The 23946-nt window shown below is 36.7% G+C and overlaps 1 protein-coding gene across 1 annotated transcript; it reads right to left on the bottom strand.

Moving 5' to 3' along the window:
* Window positions 1–14957: 14957 nt before the first annotated feature.
* LOC136824317 (metalloprotease TIKI homolog) lies at window positions 14958–22374 on the bottom strand. The gene is made up of 7 exons (XM_067080474.1): window positions 21894–22374; window positions 21248–21346; window positions 20377–20964; window positions 17350–17662; window positions 16901–16991; window positions 16200–16259; window positions 14958–15261 (listed from the first exon to the last, which is right to left on the bottom strand). Exons 1-7 carry the CDS (start codon window positions 22080–22082, stop codon window positions 15051–15053), a joined length of 1551 nt encoding a protein of 516 aa, XP_066936575.1. The 5' UTR covers window positions 22083–22374; the 3' UTR covers window positions 14958–15050.
* Between the last annotated feature and the right edge of the window lie 1572 nt (window positions 22375–23946).

Below are 23946 nucleotides of genomic sequence, written 5' to 3'. Positions count from 1 at the left end.
CCGATGTCGGTACTAATTAATAATTAGCTCTCTAATTTGTTCTCCAGCGTAGCGTCTCAACTCATTAGTGTTTCGCGTAGTCCCTTGAGACTTTTGATACTGTTTTTCTATTGTAGAATTTATTCTAGCCTTTTATATTATAATTAGGCAATTATGACGTAGCATTTTGAAGGCGTTTGACAGTGTTGCCTTTCGTGTCTTTTTTGTGTTCAAACTCTTGTACTGTAGAGAGAGGAGAGAAGAAAATTTTGACATATTTTAAGAAGAGATTTTCATGCTCTAAACTAAAAGCAATTTCTTGTTTTGGTAAAGAAATTTGTTACATTGAGGTGAAGTTTTTCCTCTTGTCGGTGCACATTCCACGCCAATATGTACGATCTCTGCAATCGTGAATTCCACTGTATTGTATGCTCAGTCGATACCAGAGCTGTCAGAGACCACGTCAGTTCCGTATTCCGGTCAAAATGCGGAAGTCGTACCCGGAAACGTCCTTCAACACGTTTCTCTCAATTCTTTCACGTCCACGTCCGGACACACCACTCGATATGTACCGGTTTACACAGTTCCAGAACTCAATCCCTCAGTTCCGGTTTCAGATAATCGTTCAGCTCAATACAAACCAAATACCAGTATTGTGCCTTCCAATCGTCCAATTCCATCAGTTCTGAGCTCTAATGCTCGACCATTCATCTCCAGCCGAGTTGTTCCAGGCCCAACCATTCAAGGCTGAGTCGTTCCAGGCCCAACCATTCAAGGCCGAGTTGTTCCAGGTCCAACCGTGTCAAGCCAAGCTGTTCCAAACCAAGCTGTTCCAAGCCACACCATTCATGGCCAAGCTGTTTCTGATCGCATTATGTCAAGTCAAGTTCAATCGGGCTTTATCGATCCAGGCCAAACCTTGCCAAGCCAAACAGTCCAAATTCAGAATGTTCCATCTTCAGTACAAAACATGCCAATTCAGAGCGTTCAAAGGCCAATCCAGAATTTCCAAGTCCAGAACCATCCAGTTCAATACGTCCAAGTTCAAGATGTTCCAGCTCACGACATTCCAAATGATACTGTTCCACTCCAGAATGTTCTTGTTCAAGATGTTCCTTCCATCAACTCTGATTGTGACTCAACAGTAACTACATCAAGTCAAATTTGTATATACAATGCCTGATTTCCGCTTGATTTAACTCCGTATATAAGAGTCTTGATGATTTTTTCCTCTAGTGATGCATCATGGGCAAGTGATTCATGCCATAGGTATCGTTGCAAACACCAGTGAGATTGATCGAGCTTGATTGTGTTATACATCTTCTGGATGTCAGTGTGGAATGCAAATCTATGTCCCCTCCACCGAAGGAAGATTTCAAGAAGTTTATTCATACCATTTCGTCCTTTGGGTAGGATGTCGTTCAGTGATTTCCCAGATTCAGTTGGCATTGAAGCATCATAGACGACACGACATGGTGTGGAGATTGATGATGGTTTCCAGACTGCACGCCAGGGAATGAAGTTTTGCACAGGGTTTGATTGGAGCATTCTTTGTTGATCAATTGGTAGGTTCTTTACATACTCGAAATAACCAAGTGATCGAAGTTTGGATTCCGATTGGATTATGTCATCCTTGTCCTGCTGATTCTTTGCAAGACGTTTGACTTGTTGATTGTACACACGTAGAGCAATGTTTCGATTCGGTGCAAGTGCATTCTCAGGATTTTGGAGTAATGGTAATGTAGCAGTTGTTATGCACTTGTTGACATTGATCTTCACAGAACGATTGATTAGGTCCTGCTCCACTTTTTCTCTGATACTCATTGTGTCTTCAGTACTGTGTTCTTTGCAGGTGGTACATTTTCGACATTTGACACATCTGAAGCTGGTTTCAGCTTCAGTCTTGTTTGATGTCCTCGTAACCCAATAGTCCGATGTCTGGATTGATGTTGTATCCTTGGCGATAGATCTTCAGTTGGTTGTTGATAAACTGGCTTGATTTGAAGGAATGGAATGCATGGACTCTTCCAAATACTTCATGTGGACCACCGATAACTCCTTGGCTGCCATCGACGCTTCTGAACTTTGACTTGTTAATCTTGATGGAAGTTCAAAGATCTTCTCTGGGAAATTTGAAAGATGTCGAATCCCAATCATGAAGTGAACATCTCCACCGACTCGTTTTGGAAGACTTGGTAACTCCATTGGATCGCCACCCTGTTCCTGGTAAAAGTGCTGGATATCTTTCAACTTTTCCTTGGAGAGGATAGAATGGAAACGTAGCTGTAATTCTATCCATGCAGACTCCGACCATCTCTGTGTCTTGATTGTTGGCCAGTGGAAGAACGATTGAGTTGCTTGAAATCTTGTGATGAAGTTAGCACATCCGGTGTCGTAGAATATTGTATATTCCTTACCATCGACTTTAATCGTTTGGAGCATGTAGATTGCTTTGATGATTAGGTTTGATTCTTCGACGGTGTTGGCTTCGTCTTTGATTGGTGGATGTTCTTCAATTGCAAGATGTGATAAATTGATTTCTTTAGAGAATGATGGAAGTTGACGTTGGCGTGTGATACATCTTGATTTTAATGTTTGAGTAGATTTTGTTGGTCATCTTTGTGGGAATCGCATACGAGGACGTGCATTTTGGTTGTGAATGGGTCGTGATACGGATGCTTGCAGATGATTGGCATTGACCATCTTGATGCTTGCCGGATTTGCGTTGTGCACCTGGATATAAACATTGGTAGCATAGACCCTTTGATCGTAGTTTTTGGAATCTTTCCAGTAGTGACATCTCGATGAATTTTGGGCATGCAAAATATTGTACGATTTTTGTGTTGTTTGGACCATTGGTTGCGACGTGATTGTGATCACCACAGATATGACATACCAGTTCGTCTTTGACGTCAGAATGATAGGAAGGTGAATCTCGTTTGTGTGGTTTCTGTTCAGGTTTCTGTGGTTCTTGCTTGTAGATGAGTTGTTTTTGCTCTTGGATTTTGCGTTCGATCTCAAGGAATTTGATGTGAGTTGGTCCCATAGATCATTCTCTTCAAGTTCGTCCTCACACGTTGATTGGAGCCATCTTGTTGTCATGCTTGTGCCCATGAGAAGGTAGATACGTTGCAGTCCATCTCCATTGTACAACTTTTGTTCGATCTTATGCCTTTTGCTGAGTAGCATTAGATCCTTCATGGTGCTGATAATTTTGCTGATGACTTCTGCAGCTTTGGATGGTGATTTGATTTTGGAGAGGATGTCAAGTTTGGAGAGCTCAGAAAGTTTGTTGTCGAGTAGTATCTTTGTGTTTCCATAGGATGACTTGAGGCGTTTCCACATCTCATCAATGTCGGTGTCAACTTTGACAATTGATAATTGACAGTGCTGGCTGGTCCAGGGAGTTATTTCGAAGTAGGTCTGGTAGGAAGATTTTTGGTTTATCACGAAGGTGAATCTTTTCAAACTCAGTTTGAAAGGTGTAGATGCCCATAGTTGATTCGAATCCACTGAACTTTGGAAGCTTGATTTTGAGGATGGAGTCCTTGAATTTTGAATGTTTCTCAAGTTCACGAGATGAGACTTCTTTGTCGATAAGTGAGACGAGTATGCGAAGATTGGTGAGTGAAGCTTCATACCGTGTTTGAAGGCCAAAAACTTCGGATTGTTTGGTGGTACCAAAGGCTTCTTTGATGAGTGGTTGAAGATCTTTAGATATGCATTCGAGTGATTTGGAGATGTCACTTGTTCCTTTTTGTGCGTTTTTGAGTTCAGCATCTGGTGATTGAGATGGAACAAAGGATGTCTTGTTTTCGACGAGTTTGAGTTTCTGATGAATACTTTTGGTGGCAAATTCGATAGATTTGAGTTGTGCCGTTTGGCTTGTTTGAGTGATAGCACTTTTTAAGGTACGTTTCTTGGCGAGACCTTCTTTGGTGTATGCTTTGATGGTTTGCAAGGTGGTTTGGTAGCTTTGATCTTCATCAAATTGAAGCTCGGTATACAATCGTTTATACGTTGCTTTGAGTGTTCCAATGCGCAATGGCGTTCAGGGAATCAGTTATTTCGTCAATACCGACCAAATCAATGATGTGATTCTCGTCAATGAAATCTTCAATGTCTTCTTGGATAGCTCCCTTTGCGGTGTCTGATTTTGGTACATCACGATGGAGTTCTGATGGAATAGTTTCGTCTTGCTCTTGGTTTGGTATCACTTAATCGTCTGGTTTGGTTGGCATTTTCGGATTGGGCTTTCGAGGTCCTATGCATGGTTGGTACTTCTTTTTGCTCCGACGTAGCATGCGCAGCGGCGAATTGTTGATTGGGCGTGGCGATGAAGACGATTGAACAGCTGATGTAATTAGTGGCTGTTTGAACTCGAGGCGATTTTGTTTGAATGTAGGGACTTTTTGGTTGATTTTTGATTTGATTTACTTTGATTTTGATTTCGTACATTGTCAAGATCCATGAATGCTTTTATTAAACAGCATTTACCCTAGGCTATCTGGTAAGAACAGTTTTTATTTTTCATTCAATTTTTCTAAGTAATTTTCAATTTTTTCCTATATTTGATTTGTCAACTTAGCCAAATTTTCAACGAGTAAATTTCTCCGTATTTTAATTTTTCTAAATAATTTTCAATTTTTTCCTAAGTTTGATTTGTCAACTTAGCCAAATTTCAAGGAGTTAATTTCTCCATATTTCAATTTTCAAATTAACTTATCAATCAATTTTTTCTCAATTTTTCCAAATTTGTGCAAACTTAAGTCCTATATTTGGATTTTGTCAAATTTTCAATTCATAAAATTTAGAAATATTCAACTTTTGTTTCAGTTTGAACAGTCGTTACAAACAAGGCCTGATCGCATTCATTCCAATCAACCCCAAATCCCTACAATGCTCTCGTCTAATCTTGGTTCAGAAAAGCTGACGATCAAACCGAACGACGTACAAAATGTCAAAAACCTACAACAAACTGGGAATAGTCTCGTCTAATCTTGGATTCAGAAAAGCTGACGATCAGACAGAACGACAAACAAGATGACGAAAAACCTTCAACAAACTGGGAATGTGCTCTAATCTTGGACTCAGAAAAGCTGACGATCAAACCGAACGACGTACAAAATGTCGAAAACCTACAACAAACTGGGAATACTCTCGTCTAATCTTGGATTCAGAAAAGCTGACGATCAAACCGAACGACGCACAAAATGTCGAAAACCTACAACAAACTGGGAATGCTCTCGTCTAATCTTGGATTCAGAAAAGCTGACGATCAAACCGAACGACGTACAAAATGTCGAAAACCTACAACAAACTGGGAATGCTCTCGTCTAATCTTGGATTCAGAAAAGCTGACGATCAAACCAAACGACGTACAAAATGTCGAAAACCTACAACAAACTGGGAATGCTCTCGTCTAATCTTGGATTCAGAAAAGCTGACGATCAAACCGAACGACGCACAAAATGTCGAAAACCTACGACAAACTGGGAATAGTCTCGTCTAATCTTGGATGGATTCAGAAAAGCTGACAATCAAACCGAACGATGTACAAAATGTCGAAAACCTTCAACAAACTGGGAATGCTCTCGTCTAATCTTGGATGGATTCAGAAAAGGTGACGATCAAACCGAACGACGTACAAAATGTCGAAAACCTACAACAAACTGGGAATACTCTCCTCTAATCTTGGATTCAGAGAAGCTGACGATCAAACCGAAAGACATACAAAATGTCGAAAACCTACAACAAACTGGGAATGCTCTCGTCTAATCTTGGATTCAGAAGAGCTGACGATCAAACCGAACGACGTACAAAATGTCGAAAACCTACAACAAACTGGGAATAGTCTCGTCTAATCTTGGATTCAGAAAAGCTGACGATCAAACAGAACGACAAACAAGATGACGAAAACCTTCAACAAACTGGGAATAGTCTCGTCTAATCTTGGACTCAGAAAAGCTGACGATCAAACCGAACGACGTACAAAATGTCGAAACCTACAACAAACGGGAATGCTCTCGTCTAATCTTGGATTCAGAAAAGCTGACGATCAAACCGAACGACGTACAAAATGTCGAAAACCTACAACAAACTGGGAATGCTCTCGTCTAATCTTGGATTCAGAAAAGCTGACGATCAAACCGAACGACGTACAAAATGTCGAAAACCTACAACAAACTGGGAATGCTCTCGTCTAATCTTGGATTCAGAAAAGCTGACGATCAAACCGAACGACGTACAAAATGTCGAAAACCTACAACAAACTGGGAATAGTCTCGTCTAATCTTGGATGGATTCAGAAAAGCTGACAATCAAACCGAACGATGTACAAAATGTCGAAAACCTTCAACAAACTGGGAATGCTCTCGTCTAATCTGGGATGGATTCAGAAAAGCTGACGATCAAACCGAACCACGTACAAAATATCGAAAACCTACAACAAACTGGGAATATTCTCGTCTAATCTTGGATTCAGAAGAGCTGACGATCAAACCGAACGACGTACAAAATGTCAAAAACCTACAACAAACTGGGAATAGTCTCGTCTAATCTTGGATTCAGAAAAGCTGACGATCAAACAGAACGACAAACAAGATGACAAAAACCTTCAACAAACTGGGAATAGTCTCGTCTAATCTTGGATGGATTCAGAAAAGCTGACAATTAAACTGAACGATGTACAAAATGTCGAAAACCTACAACAAACTGGGAATACTCTCCTCTAATCTTGGATTCAGAAAAGCTGACGATCAAACCGAACGACGTACAAAATGTCGAAAACCTACAACAAACTGGGAATCCTCTCGTCTAATCTTGGATTCAGAAAAGCTGACGATCAAACCGAACGACGCACAAAATGTCGAAAACCTACGACAAACTGGGAATAGTCTCGTCTAATCTTGGATGGATTCAGAAAAGCTGACAATCAAACCGAACGATGTACAAAATGTCGAAAACCTTCAACAAACTGGGAATGCTCTCGTCTAATCTTGGATGGATTCAGAAAAGTTGACGATCAAACCGAACGACGTACAAAATGTCGAAAACCTAAAACAAACTGGGAATACTCTCCTCTAATCTTGGATTCAGAAAAGCTGACGATCAAACCGAAAGACGTACAAAACGTCGAAAACCTACAACAAACTGGGAATGCTCTCGTCTAATCTTGGATTCAGAAAAACTGACGATCAAACCGAACGACGTAACAAAATGTCGAAAAACCTACAACAAACTGGGAATGCTCTCGTCTAATCTTGGATTCAGAAGAGCTGACGATCAAACCGAAACGACGTACAAAATGTCGAAAAACCTACAAACAAACTGGGAAATAGTCTCGTCTAATCTTGGATTCAGAAAAGCTGACGATCAAACAGAACGACAAACAAGATGACGAAAACCTTCAACAAACTGGGAATAGTCTCGTCTAATCTTGGACTCAGAAAAGCTGACGATCAAACCGAACGACGTACAAAATGTCGAAAACCTACAACAAACTGGGAATGCTCTCGTCTAATCTTGGATTCAGAAAAGCTGACGATCAAACCGAACGACGTACAAAATGTCGAAAACCTACAACAAACTGGGAATGCTCTCGTCTAATCTTGGATTCAGAAAAGCTGACGATCAAACCGAACGACATACAAAATGTCGAAAACCTACAACAAACTGGGAATACTCTCGTCTAGTCTTGGATTCAGAAAAGCTGACGATCAAACCGAACGACGCACAAAATGTCGAAAACCTACGACAAACTGGGAATAGTCTCGTCTAATCTTGGATGGATTCAGAAAAGCTGACAATCAAACCGAACGATGTACAAAATGTCGAAAACCTTCAACAAACTGGGAATGCTCTCGTCTAATCTTGGATGGATTCAGAAAAGCTGACGATCAAACCGAACGACGTACAAAATGTCGAAAACCTACAACAAACTGGGAATACTCTCGCCTAATCTTGGATTCATAAAACTACGTCAAATTTTCCCAATGGAATTGCTTCATTTTTCAACCGACCAAAAACGTTAAAAAGTTTACGCTCATTTCGCGAGAAAGCGGCCATTAGCTTCATATTTGACTAGATCCTGATTGACTGAGGGCGACGGTTAATAAGCACTTTAACCGTCTTCAATCTTATGGGCCTTCAAAAGTGCAAATACATAAACTTGCTAGTACAAAAAGGTTTTTAATACTAGCGAGACACAAAATTCATATAACCGTAACATACCTATCAGACGAAGACGGTTAGTGTGTTACTTTTGCCGTGGAATCGAATCGAATGGGTTCGGATGAACGGTCCGTCCAAGATTTTCAGTTCTATCGCCTGCCTGTGCTGTTTTATCACGTTTTATAAGAAGTCATTGCATTGCTTCGAGCGGTAAAGACACAAAGATATCGAACTGTCGAAATTTTAGTATATATGTTGAATCCTACTTTTATGCACTCTGCACGGAATCGATTTCGCCCTCCACCGTTGGGTAACTTGTCTGTACACAGACCCAGTATCTACGGCTAATTTCAAAATTCATTGCCGTAGAGGGTCTGTTGTCATTGTATTTTCTCATTTGGGATTTTTCAAACCGACCGCTGCGATGGAGCGTTGGTGAGAAAGGGGAGACGACAAGACGTGTTGCTATTTATAAATCATACTTCATCGCAGCGGTTTCCGTACGGGAATTTTTTCATCAAACAGACAATGCGCACAGAGTGTATTACAAAGCGGTAAACGTGAGGTACAGATTATGGGGTAGCACGATAAGTTGAAATGAACGATTCATGGTGTAACCGACAAATTATGATTTTGGTTTGTGGTAAGGCGCTAGCTATAACAGACCGACAGCCGGCAAGATTAAAAAAAAAATCCGTGGTAGAGAAAAGAGCGTAAAGATGGAGGTCATACGTTTCTTTATAAGAACAAACTATATAAGAACATAAGGCTTCGATGGCCAAGATATTAACCGTTGAAGTGCCAATGTCGAGTATATTTGACATGGGATGGGAGGGCAAAGCCCTCCTAGCCCTCCTGTAATGCCCTAATGCCCAGTTTGAGTTGGAAATCACTTTTGGTCTAACTCGTAGGAATTGCATTGGCATTCATGGTCAAGCAAAAAAAATCAAAAGTGAGTCTTTCCAGCAAGATTTTAAGCAAAAAAGTCAAAAAAGTGCAAAAATTTGACAAAAATCCACTTTTTTAAGATTTGATCGTTTTTTGACCATTTTTGGTCAACGAGTGACCCAAGAACCTCCGAGTTTGGCCCTGCTTTACTTGATTCTGTCCTCTAGCGAATTCATTTGAAGTTTTACTACTGGGCGCTCTTCCATCATTCGGGTCTAACAACTGCTTTAATTCCCTTACTTACTCCCCCCTTAGCCACTGCCCACCCCACCCTACCTAAATTAGGCGCTGAAGGCGCTTAAAAGAAAGAAGAGACTCTTAAGCTATTTAACGAGCTATGAACGAGCTTCTTGGAGATAAAAGATTTTAAAGTTTGAGCTAGCGATTTTCTTTAAAAAACTTAGAAAAAAAATGACCGTGCCACATACAGGGTTAAGAACAAGTAAAGGCCATTTAAACACTTTGCGAACTTTAAAATAACCAATTTCTTAAGAAAATGGACGTAAATACTCAATACATGCTGAAAATAAGAATACATGTTCTTTTTTATAAGCATACAAAAATCCGAAAACAGGCTCAGAGATGCTTAGGTCGAAAGCTTAATAAGGCTGAAAAATGCTTGAGGGGATGCTTAAATCTAAAGCATAAATTAGGGAAATACTGAAAATCCGTGAAATTCCAGCCAAAAAAAGCCAAAATCATGAGAAAAATATTTTTTAGACTCGAGCAATGCTTGCCATATGCTTAATTTTTCCCTATATCTGAGCCTGGATATGCTTATAAGTGCAATGCTTATAAAAAAACATGTATGCTAAGACCATTTTTATACTTAACACCTAAAATTTAAGAACATCCATAATGCTTAAAAGATTTGGGGTATCGTTATAAAAAAACACGTAGAAGTTAACCAGGGGGTAATGTCAGATTTTCCTTCGACTTTTTCTTTAGTCATGGAAACAAATTTTCGTATAGTGAGCTAATTAACGGTTTTAATAGGTGTCAATTGCACTTTACTAATGACAGATTAATTAACAAGATCACATAATTAATATAAACTTTCTAAAAATATGTCGGTAAAACTGAAACACCCTTCAACGTCCGTTTAAACAACCACAGAAGCAATGCACTTCATCCGAAAGAAGACACCATCCCAGCGTGCAAACACTTCAACAAGGAAGGACATAATTTCAATAGAGATGCTAAATTTACGATCATTGAACAGCTAAGAAATATCGAAGGAAATGAAAGCCAGCTGAAAAACACCATTCTATCACGAGAGAACTTTTGGATCAACAAACTAAAAACCTTAAAACCCAAGGGTTTAAACCAAGAACTCAATTTGATAGCGCCTTAAGTCTGTGTTTACACGTCCATTTTTTCTAAAAATATGTCAATAGAGTCAAAAACAATCTACACTCTTTTCTTTTTATAAGAACCAGTGAAACTTTGCTGAAGCTCGACTGTTCTTATTTTTTTGACACTTTGAGCCTCAAATTGTTCTTATCCTGTTCTTATTGATTGGGTGTAATTGAGGTATTTTATGCTTTTTGACCAATTTTTACTACTCTGACCCCCTAAAAATTGCTTGAAATTGAGTAGCTTCGGGCTCAGCATTATCTTTAAATTGTTCTTATACTTTGGCAATGTTCATTACATAATTGTTAAAAAATAATATACTACGCTCTCCATAACTCGAATCTTTTTGAAGCTTTTGTATATTGATCATTTGACTATAAAAACTTTGATAACCCTGATTTCTAACACAACCTTCAAACAAGGTTTTTATAAGAACAACCAAAACTTTTGAAGTCTTGAGATGTTCTTAACTTTTTTAGTTTAAAGCTTAAAAATGTTCTTAACATTTGTTCTTATTTTTTCCTTTTTGTGGGTATTTTTAACCAAAGAAATCGGGTAATTTAGAGCCTTAAAATATTCTTAACTTGTTCTTAACATTTTGGCCATCGAAGCACTATGTTCTTATAAAAGACGTGTAGACCATCACTCAATCAATCTGAGAGTCCTCATAATCCGTGCGAATATACCTTTTCTTCACGCTTTATTTTTTTATAAGAATCGCGTTTTTTTGGTGTTTTTGTAATGATGGAAATTCTTAACTTTTTGGGAAAAATCTTCCTAAAATATTCTTACGGTATATTGTTAGGTTAGGATCCAACCCAGTCTAAATCTTGCATGTAATACATACCTCGAGCAAAGATGTGGCATTTTTTAATTTTTTTCAGCATTGCTGCAATCATGGACAAAAGGTTTGTAGACTTCTGCAATATTGGCAAAATACTTCAATATCGATCAAAAACAAGTTCCCAAGAGGTTCTTTGTGCTTTCCAAACCCATCAAAAGCTGTTCAAAGTCTTTAAAAGTCACCCACAAGGGCTAGATTAACTGGCTTATACACCAGTATCAAAACGCAGATTTTTTGCTTGTGGTTCCCTTAAAAGCAATTCAAAAGCAATGCAACGACACAAAAGTGGTTTTCTTAACTTCCCTCCCCTTTCAGACACATTGAAGAGTCATTTTGCTCTATTTCTCATCATTTTTCACTGAAATTTCATTTGTCTACAACCTTTTGTCCATGATTGTGGAAGATAATTGGCAATTTACAGGTAAAAATAATGTTCTAAGAGCTTTAAAACTTAAAATGGGCTTAAAATCTGTTAAAATCAGTACATTATAAGTAATTTTTGACATCTGAGGCTTAGGATTGTTCTTAATTTGTTCTTAGGTTTTGACCGATTTTCAGGCTCGTGTTCTTATAAAAAAAAACACGTAATTGGCTGATCAAGGAGGTCAGATATTTCTTCCAAAAGCCAAAAAAAAAAAGATTTTTAAAGAATCGTTTCAAATGCACAGTACTTTAATTGCATAATCCAATGTTAAAAGAAGGTTCCGTCTATTAAGTATTATCAAGTATTATAAATGTAGTATTACATGATTATCCTTTGTAATATGCAATATTATTTTAGCACCGCAGAGATCCAAGAGCCGCGCTGTATAATAGGCGAATATTATAGAACTCGATTATAATAAACTCGATTGGTTTGCCAAATTATTGACATGATTATCTAACAATGGTCTTCTCACTACAGAAGAATTAAGCTAAATTACACGTGTTTTTTATAAAAACTATATACTACAAGCTATAAGGCACTAAGGCTTCGATGGCCGAAAATATAAAGAACAAGTTAACCCTATGTTGAGTATATTGGATATGGGCTATATACCGACCTTTATCTATCCCTGGACCAAGTTTTACTCAATCCCAGCAAACCAAAAGTCTTTGATCAGAGTATTTTTGAAATTGGTACCCTAATGGCGGCACTACTCAATAGCGGTGAAAATGCATCGAGAGCGCTAGATATAATTTTCATCTAATACTTTTGATGTAGCACCGTTAGACGTTAATTTTTAACACTGCAATGGCTTCTTGGAGGAGATCAAGTAGCTAGCAGTATCTAGTGCTTTATATTTTAAGTGAACATTAAAAACACAGTTGTATATGCTATGTTATATAGGGCTTTATATAGTCAAAACACAAAACGCTTTGTATAAGATATCTGTAGAGAGAAGGCCAATAAGCAGGGCGAAAGTCTCGACCAGATAGGCGCAGGTTAATCGAGTTAATCGAAGGAGTTGCTGGAAGACTTGGAATACACATGGGTCAATTCAAAGGCGGTAACAAAAAAGAAAGTTTTATCGACTCCTTACTCAAACATTTAACTAGGCCTAAAAATTGGTCGAATAAAAAAACGCCTTCGAAGCTCGTTCCTTTTAAACCTTAGCCCAAAGTTATGGAACAAAGCAAGGTTACTCAATAAAAATTGAATCATTGAGTTTCTTATAAAAAAAACCGATCGATAAAGAGGAAAAAAGATAAAAAAGATGAAAAAAGTTATTATGTACCGTGTCATTTAAGCATTCAATGTCATAACAGCATGAATCCGAAATTCCGATCACCGTAAAAATCGGGGATAATATGTTTGATCTACGCGTGAATCAATTATCGTCTTCCGGATTATCTCAGTGAAATTTCCCGTTTTCTTTTGAAAGGTTTTACAAGATTTGACGCGGTAGTTGGGCTAAGTGATTTGTACGGATTATCTAGTCTTTGTTCACATTGATTTCATTCAGTATTATAGCCTTTATTCCATTGCATTTAGCTGTTGTTCACCAATTAGCGTCTTTTTTTTTGATTTTCTTGTGAGTTCTATAAGGAGAAAATATGTAAAGAATATCAATCAAGTTGCGACACCATTCTATCTTGATAGGATTAACTACTTCCGGTTATCAAAAAATATTTTTCCGTCCGCCGTACAAAGTTTTCTATATACAAAGACCTGTAAAATAGGAACTAGTAGAACTTTTCCTATACAAAGTTCTACTAAATGAGATTGGGCAAAAAAGGCTAATAATCGAGAAAATCTACAACGATGTTCTATTCTGTCTAGTCTACGACTTCTTCAAAGGTCTTTTATATAAGTCTAATATATTTTTTAGAAAAATCAAAAACTCCGATAAAATCTATTTTGCACAGGTCGACTCGAGCTAAATCACTTTCACTACTGACTAAGGCTAGTGTCCTTTGATCTGTCTGCACTCTGCATAGATTTATAAATCTAAATTTCTTATGAATTAACAGAATCCATATTTTATCCAAATGTCAGATTCTTTTTAGCGTTAACTCAACGAGAATCGACATGGCGGAATCTGCAGTCTATAAAAGGAGACAATCTCGCTTAATCCAGTCTACCTTATCTTATTTCACGGCTTTTTGGCAAATCCTTAAAATTAAATTCCACGAAACACGAATAATCTCAGAGTTGAAAAAAACACCTCCGATTTTGGTCTTTTTATGGCAAAATAGGCCATATTATAAACAAAAAATTCTCTCAAACCGCGAAATTTCCGAATTTTGAGCTGTGAACCGTGAAATTAAATTCCGCAAAATGTTTTCCCTTAAGTTAGTAGAAATACGTACGCCAAACAATACAGAATAGACCAAATAAAATTAGGGGAAAATATTAATTATCATATAGTATAAAACAACGGATAAATAACAAATATATACACTGTATACATACAAAAAATAGAGCCAATTCTTAAATATATATCTTTTTACATTATTTTTCTCCATACAAAACTTTCTTAGTTTTGTCAGGTTCATCAAGGTAAAATCACCATGTCTCGAATTCCCAAACTAGTTTAACAGACATTTGACTCAACAAATTTCTTCCGTACCGTTGCAGATTGAATGATTAACTGTGAACGAAAATTATAATCCAGTTTTTTTTTGCGCCAATTGCCATCCGTCAAATGAAGATTATATAATCCAACCACTGACCTTTATATATCCCTGGACCAAGCTATATCCGCCATCTTTCATCGGAGTTTTTTGGAATTGGTTCCCGAGAAGAAGCCATTGCAATGTTAAAAATTAACGTCTAACGACGTTACGACGCTACAGCATCAAAAGTATTTGAAGAACAGCAGATCTAGCGCTCTCGATGCATTTTCACCGCTGTTGAGTAGTGCCACCATTAGGGTACCAATTTCAAAATAATTCCGATCAAAGATTTTGCTTGGCTGGCATTGAGTAACTTGGTCCAAGGATATATAAAGGTCAGTGAATCCAACCCATCCAGTGATTGAAAGCCAAATCATTCAGGGCTATATGATTTTCGAGTTTCTAACGAGGATTTGGTTTTTCATTTTTATTTGCAAAATTGATATTTTATCTCTTTCATCTTCAATTCAGTTTTGCTATCAAAAGCGGTTGCAAAGTCATGAAGGATTATGTATTCATGTACTAGGACACCAATATAGCGGGCCACAACGAGGCTGTTATGTTTATTTGGTTTCTATTGGTAGCAAACCCATTACATCACGTCTTACTATGGTTGTAAGATATCTCCTACTCCGTACCAAATGAGACACATCTACCCAGCACTTAACATCCATACAACTAGTAGCACGAAAGCTGTACTCAATAGAGAAATCCTACATGGTACGGACTGCGTTGAAGTGCTGTAGTAATACACATAGTTTTTCTCATATTTTGTAATAATGTATATATTTTGATTGTTGTTTTTGTTAGTCGTCGTGTCTTCAACCATGTTTGTTTCTGGTTTTTCAACTCGTTTCCACCATCTAGAAAGAAAGGATAGAAGTGGTTGAATGATAGACTAAGTTACGGTGGTCTAATGTCGACATCTGAGCTTAAGATAATAGAAAGATCGAAACTATTTTTGTTTGCTTAGTGGTCAGAGAGGAAACATACTTTTTCAATCAGTGATTCAAACTTTCATAATTTTCCTAAAATATGAAAAATTAGATAAGGGATGTCGATATCAGTAGCGTTTGTATTTCGGCGCTCCCAAAATAATCGGCCGTGTTTAAATGATGGAATTTCTATTGTTTTCTGAGCACAAGGGGGGAGGGTGGAAGCGTGCACCTTATACAAAAAACCGGGCTTTTTCATTCCGTTTTTGGTGAGTTACACTTTGATGATTTTCGAAAAATAGAAGCCTTTCAAATGTTCTAACGCTAATTCGATTTTTTTCGCTACCAACGTTAAGGTAAACGCATTTCTTTTTTTTTTTTTTTTTTTTTTTTTAATGTTTGGGGTTTTTGGTGTTTTTATTTCGTTGACGAAGAAATTTGTTTTAGGGGAAAAGATGTTATTTTCAATTTTAAGAAGTTTTTTTTTTTTGTGGTTGTTTGTATTTTTTTGACGGTACAAGGGGGGAATAATAAAGATGTTTTTTTTTTTTGGAATTTCTATTGTTTCTGTTGAGTAAGTTAAAAAGAATTGGGCTTTTTTTTTTCGTTTATTCGTTAGCTTAAAGATTGAAAAAAATTGAACACTAGACACAAGTGACTAAGAAAAATCATCCCAGCGAGTACATTTATTAGTCCCAAGCGTTTAGTTTTAAACGCCTTTACGGACATATTAAAAGATTTTGTGTTAAGCGTTAGTGTTAAGCGCTAATTTCTTAATACGTGAGTACCAAGCTCAACGAGCGTAACAGGACGAAAAGAAACTCGTCTACTATGGTAAAAAAATGAAAATGATATTCAATCCTTACATGTTCGTATGGTTGTTTTTCTTTCTTTCATTTTCACGGATTCTTTTGATCTTCAGCGTTCTAAAGAATACGAAAGAAATACGTTATATTGGCATGATCAACGTATTTCAACGAGACGAACCTTATTCTAGTATTCTTTATCTAGATGGAATGGAGTAACAACTTTAATTGTATCAATTCCCTAAATCCTGTTTTTTGGGAAATAGCTTCTTGCTCAGTCTTGTTTGCAACGAACGAACGAACGAACGAACGAACGAACGAACGAACGAACGAACGAACGAACGAACGAACGAACGAACGAACGAACGAACGAACGAACGAACGAACGAACGAACGAACGACGACGAACGAACGAACGAAACGAACGAAACGAACGAACGAACGAACGAACGAACGAACGAACGAACGAACGAACGAACGAACGAACGAACGAACGAACGAACGAACGAACGAACGAACGAAACGAACGAACGAACGAACTAACGAACGAACGAACGAACGAACGAACGAACGAACGAACGAACGAACGAACGAACGAACGAACGAACGAACGAACGAACGAACGAACGAACGAACGAACGAACGAACGAACGAACGAACGAACGACGAACGAACGAACGAACGAACGAACGAACGAACGAACGAACGAACGAACGAACGAACGAACGAACGAACGAACGAACGAACGAATGAAGGCTTACGCAGGAATATCTTCATCTGGTTTAATGTGTCTGACTTTGTATCCTTTTTGCTTGAGAAATGTCACAATAGATTGATTCCCCAACAAATGTGCTACGAAAGAAATGTTAGATATAGTGAAAGGAAGCAGACGGTTCCCTCATCTTATAGACCTTTTCATAAATGAAAAATGAATGAAAAAAGTGCATCTTTCAAAAATTCCGTTGGGACGTATTAAGCATTAAGCATTATTTCCTAGTTGGTCGTGATGTCATTTATGGAAAGGCCTATTGATACAATGAATGTTTCTTTTTTGCAATACTATAGCATGTTAGAACTGTTTGGTTAAACAAGAATAAATGTTTCTTTTTTGCAATACTAGAGTCTGTTAAAACTGTTTGGTTAAACGAGAATGGATGTGTTTTTTTTAATACTATAGTCTGTTAAAACTGTTTGGTTAAACGAGGCTTACCAGCACCGACAGCGAAAAACATTCTAGCTTCATCCAGTTCTTTATTCTTCAATTTTTTCTCAATAGTATCCGCCATCAAGACATTACGTTTTAGCATCAACTCCCGGGCCATGTATTGATCAATTTCCGCTAACTTTCCCTGCATATCCGTATCAACGAGGTCCCGGAACAGCGTTTCTAACCGGTTCGTATCCATCGGATCACCGCATTTATAGAGGTTTATGATCCGCCTGATGTCGTTTTCTCGCATACTGAATTTTCCGGATAATTTTTTGTCCAACGCGCGGAGAGTGACGGTAAGAGCAAGTACAGCCTGAGAAAAGAAAATAAATTTCAAATATTGATAATATGTACATGTTTTTTTATATGAACAAACTATATAAGAACATAAGGCTTCGATGGCCAAAATGCTAAGAACAAGTTAGGGACATATCAAGACTTTGCGGACTCATCCAATTTCTTAGGAAAATGGGTAAAGAAGGTCACAAAATGGAGAAAATAAGAACATTTTAAGCACATTCTTAGGGTTAACACCGAAGAAGTTAAGAACATCCGAAGGCTTCAAAAATTTTGGATGTTCTTATAAAAAAAACGTAAAAACGTATGGAAATGGGGTCTCGCAAGGGACGTTATGATTAGGAAGGTGGAAAGTTGCGAAAAACGAGGTCTATTTTCGAGAGAAAATACCATCTTATTTATCTGAGTTCTAGTAAAAAGGACAAGTTGGAGTTTTTACAGTGTCTACTTGTTACTTATTCTTACTTAAGAACGTGTCATCCCTGAATAATTCCACTTACCCTTGATCCGTCTCTCTAGTTGCTGAACATCAAGCAGAGAGGCATCAAGTACTATTTTGGGAATCTTTGGTATGACCCGGCTGGGGATCGAACCCACAACCTTGCGCACCGTAGCTTGGTGCTCTACCTTCATGCTACGGTCGCTAAAATCGGCGGAATGGAATGCGCATTTTAAAGTTAGTTTAAAAAGATCAATCGATCAGCAAAAATTTAAGAATCTTAAGGGAGCACGTTCGGAAAAAGTTGGTATCAAAAGATAATAATGGCGGCAATCTTTGTGATTGACTTTAAAGAAGGTAGAATTTGAGTATCAAAGAAGTCGGTAAGTTCTTTAAAACTCTCGTAAGAAGGAAATATGAGAATAAAACGGACGCATCAAGCCGGTATAAAGTCGGCGAAAGAAAAATTAGAGCTCACTAAAGAAAATCAACTAAATATAAAAAACAGAAAAGAACTGATGTCGTTCGCAATGATGCGAAGAGGATTAAACAGTGGGATTGAGGCTAATCAACTACAAATTCATTTTAGACTCAGTTCCTTCAGTCACAGTGTAATCCTTTCAAAGCGTCGACAATAAGTTCTTCAAACTCGCCTGGAATGCTGATTACGTGTTTTCATGAACATTATTTTTCATTGAAAATCGAGAAAAAAATCCCTAAAATCAGTAAATTACTTGAAACCTCTTACGCAAGCACAAGATCCTATTATAGCATTCTTAATCTCTGGGTGCTGCTCGAAGTAACTCGAGAGTGTCTGAATTGAGATAAAGAAAATACATGTTTTTGTCTAAATTATTTAAACCAGCCTTATCAATCCCTCGAAGGTACGGAAGAGATCATTAAAAGTTTTGTTTTTAAATAAGAGTGATATCTTTTGCTTACTCATCAATTTTAATTCAAAAGCTTTTTCACATTGGATTGACACGGATGTGGAGCAAGATTGGTCAGAAAAAGGAAGTGAAAAACAGTTTTCGCTTATATCAGCATAATATAACAGTAGCAAGACACTGTCCTGATATGAAATATGTGTCTGATATGAAACGGGAACACTCATGTAATAAAATAAAACCTTTAAGGCTGTTTAACCTCTGTTTCTGGATTTGGTACAGTATTCCCTATCTCTGTTTTTAAAGACCCTTAACTGAAATGGGTTAGTTGAGAAGTCTAATTAATGGCACCTGTGCTATTAGTCAAGTTTAACAAGTAATAATTATTCAATAATGTTAAAATAAATCTTAACAATTGGATTGAAATGAAATCTCAATGAAAACGAGAGAAGCTGTAATTCCACACTCTGATTGAAAATGGAATCCAATATTATAATTCGACACCTTGTAACATTAAAAGAAAAGTAAACAAAAGAATAAGAAACATGTTCCATTTTGTGTTAAAAAGATATCAGTCAATTAGTTTTTACCACTTTATACACCAAAAGCTTTTACAAAAAAAAAAGAAAAATGAGAAAACATTTTTGAACTTCAGTAAGTCAGTTTTATCTATTCACTCCTTCCAACTCTATAAGGAAAAATTCTGTTTCTCAAAAGTAATACACACATTACATACTTTTTCCATGCATATTGCCACATCAAAAGTTTTTATTCTACACACAAAAATATTAGTGTAGAGGAGGAAATTTCCAAAGCTATTCAAGACTTTCAGGCGGCTTTGAAGTAATAGAATTATCCAAAAAATCTATTAAAAATAAAACCTTTAGCTTTGATATCTGCCTTTGATTTCATTAAGAATAATTTTAACAAGATAAGTTCTAGACAGCAGTTTATTTTCTGAATACTCAATGAGTTAAATTGATGATATTTAAAGATTAAAATATAAAGATGGTCCCTAGAAAGATGGTCCCAGTTTAGAGAGTGAAAGATTGTACTTAAACTTTTTAAGGTGATGTAATTTGAAAAAATTGAACCATTCAATTTGGTGTTTCACTTGCACCATTTTGTAAATGATTTATTTCTCATAGGTTTTTAAATTTTTCACTCCAAGATTTGTTTGACGATTATGAAAATGAGTTTCTGATTTCAAGAAAATATATTTTCTTGATACTTCAAATTCTTAAGCTGACATATCTTATAATGTATTAAATAATGCAAAAAACTGAGAACCTACTTACCTCTGCTGGGTGCAAGTCTGTACTTTCATGTAAAATCATTTTTGGGAAAGGACCTAGTCCAACCACTAAAACACTTTGAGAAGAATATACAGAAATAATGACGTACCTTATCATCCCCTAACTTGTCCATTGGATCACAATGCGAGGAAACTTCTTCAATACCTCCACGGTAAGAATCTGCTGCTAAATTTACAAGTTCATGGTCTAACGATATCATTGAGCCTTTTAATTGTTGTTTAACATAAAAACGATTCCACTGCTGCAAAATGGTACTTGTCAACCACATTGGTTTCAGTTTTGAATAATCATCATAAATGTCATAATAGCGAGAATTTTCCAATAAACGTAAAGCATAAACACTTTTCAAAATTTTACGAATCCATTTCTTACGACTACTTTTAAACTTTGCTAAAATCCTTTTGAACTCTTTGTACGTTTGTTTTGGTAAAACATCCTCTATCGTCTTATTTCCAGGTAGTTGTCTACATTTTCGTATTGCATTTATGACTTTTGGGTCTTCTAAATTAACCTCTGTATATACATGGGAAGCATCAATCAGAGCAGCCTGGGAGTTTTGAGGTATATACCTCCAAACAAGATGAGAAGGTGCATGTATTGTTCCAAATAAATAGCTAGGTGGAGATCCATCTCGCTCGATGCTCCATAGAAAGGAATTGTACTTCAACTCTTTTTTCTAAAAAGCAAAATGAGTGTGAATTATTTTAATGTTGAAGTCTAAAGATCTATAATTTGAGTTTTCATGACTACACAAGATAAGAACAGATTTATGATCAAATCATACCAGACCATTTTGAATGCCCTTTTAGTGTCCGCTTATTGGACGCTGCCTTTCCTGAAATCACTAAAACAGCCTTTTTTTTTACAAAAAAAAACAAAAAGTACCCTTTTTGGTCACCAACGAACGGTGTCCTGCCTTTCTAAAATATGGCCTGCTACAAAACTAAGATTTTACATACTCCTTCTTCCAATCTTTTGTGTTCGCAATAATCCTTATCCAGAAAGAACTTTGAATCATCATCTTTTGATGCAGTGCATGGTTGGAAAAGAGATGTGAGCTAGCAGGAAAAAAGAAAAATAAATTATTTATATAATGATTGTATTTATCAGATCGGAGAATTTGAGTTGATTGCTCTTTTTCATTCTTACAGTTTGAAACAGAGAAATCCTTTGGGGATTTCACAAATAGTAGAGAAATGATTTACTGTACTGAGTAATTTTGAACCAATTGACAAGTTAAACAAATGTATTTACTCTGATTTGCTTTAAAACAGAGCAAACTCAATTAGCATGTGATTTCAAATTAGCATTACACGAAAAAGCATTTTGCACTTTAGTTTGAGATAAGGACACTCGATTTTATAGGTTGAATACTTAAAACTGCAATTGTACGAAATACCCCAGGCATATATACATATCATATAATCTTTAGCTTATTTTTTTGCAAAAGACAGATAAAATAAAATATAGAAAAGGGTTACAGGTCAAGTTAAAAAAATCTTATCTAGTAAAACTGGCCTGTGGTTGCAGACATAAAAGCTAAAGCTAAATCATGAAAAATTCTCAAAAAGAAAATGCTAAAATTCAAAAATATTATGTACTCACTAGGATAAACATTGTATTGAATACTAACAAAAACCAACATAAAGTAAAATTCATATCTTGAAAATGGAAATCTTTGATAGAAGTGACAACGCCAAAAACCGATTCTTTGCAGTGGCTAATAACATAATTTCCCTGACTGTGACACCATGAAGAATAGGCTAAAGTTATCGGCAATACATCAGTTACCATCTAGGAGTTACACTACAGCCAAATGACAATAATTTCTCTTAAAATGTCATACATCCATAAGCTCTTATTGTCATCACATCACCATCATCATCATCAAAAAAGTTATAGCATTCTTTTTTTTCTTTCTATATAGTTTGTCTTTATGTATGAAATATACAACACACAACAGCTTTTCTTACAATACTTTCATAGAATCAGCTTTCCAAAAGAACAAACTATGCTCTATTTTTTTAATTACTCTGATCTCATCAGCATTTCATGAAGCTCTTTGACTATATACACACACGACACTACATAACACAAATCACTTTTTTCTCTCTTTCTATTATTATGAGTAGAGCATAAAAACTCGGCTTTTTCTTTTCTCTCCCTGAAATATAATTAGCTTGATCTATAATCAATATACATAAGGACGGGGGTTTAAGCACACTAGGGAATACTATCAAATCATTTCATTCTATTCAACATTTTTGACACAACATTAAAAAGTAGTTATTTCAATATAATCATGTTTGATATTTCAAACAATTTTGTGTCGGCAATTTCCTCTTATAATTTGATTGAAACAAGAGAAACAAAAACAAAGTACATTTTTTTGCACTTAGACTTTCTAAACCGATTGATTTCAAAGGAATATACCGAATCTAATCACTACTTTGATAGTTTATCATCACAGGTCCAAAGGGAAAGGAGCAAATCCTTTTAAAAACTGATGAAATCAAGGATTGGGAGAAGAGCCGATTTTCTTTTTGTGTTGACCGAGAGCCGAGAAAAATCGGATAGACTCAGCTCAAAAGGTGACTTAAACATCAAACCGACTTTCTCCCTTTTTGTGTACCGACACATTGCCAAAATGATAGAATTGACAGTCGATTTCTCAAACCAAAAAGTCCAAATTCACGTTTTGCCCTTTCCAAGCACCTCAACTATCAACTCCATCGTATCGTCCACTCTATTCCACTCCACTGTGCTTAACACGAGGTTCATTTTTGTACGCATGCTTATGTCACGTGATCAAAACATTCGAATATCGCGCTAAATCATTTTGTTACGTGACCGATAATACGCCAATCCTTAAGGAAAAATTTAAATGAACGCCCCCCTCAAATAAACGCCCCGTTCGAATAAATGTCCGCTACAAGATGAACCCTGCACGTGTGGGCTGCGACTCGTTTTTTTGAAAAAAGTGATAGGGTCATTTTCTGCGAAAATTGTCCATGTTTTTTCCTAATAATTCCCCCAAAAAGTTGTACCCTATCTACACGAGAGGGGGACTGTTTTATTTTGGTGTTTTTACGACACTACCCTGGGACTCATGGCATTCACGGAGGTGAAAGAGGTACCCTCACCAGTGGCACATCCCCGTACAATCACGATCGAAATATATTGAGAATTCCGGTTATTTTATTTTAAGGTTTTTAGATTTAAAGTTCCGCGGCGAGAAAGTCGATTTTGGGCTATCTTTTTAATTTAATCGAGTATTTCAATTCGGGAGAGGTTGGCAGACTTCCAAGCTATATTCTGAGCCTTATTGGACTATATTTGTACTTTTTGATCCTCAGATCTTAACCTTTACCACGTCGAGGCCGTAAATCTACGTTTTAAGCGATAGCCGAGGCCGTAAATATACGTTTTTCGTGCGGTTTTAAGAAAAGCCGCCCTCCCTACCGCCCTAAAAATGAATTCTGCCTTTTCTAGCAAAGGTATGATTGTGTTTTTTGGTTAGTAGTTGAATTTATAGTGGAAACAATAAGCCAGAAAATTATGGTATCGCAAATATTCTCCCCACTTTTTTTTTTAAAGCTAAACTTAAAATTTTGAAAAATATGACAAAATGCGTTTTGAAATTTTTTCAAGTCTAAGG

The sequence above is a fragment of the Clytia hemisphaerica genome, unplaced genomic scaffold (genome assembly GCF_902728285.1).
Source record: "Clytia hemisphaerica strain Z4C2 unplaced genomic scaffold, Clytia hemisphaerica genome assembly, whole genome shotgun sequence".
Classification (NCBI taxonomy): Eukaryota; Metazoa; Cnidaria; class Hydrozoa; order Leptothecata; family Clytiidae; genus Clytia; species Clytia hemisphaerica.
The sequence above is the reverse complement of the archived record's forward strand: the minus strand, read 5'-3'. Positions and strand labels throughout refer to the sequence as shown.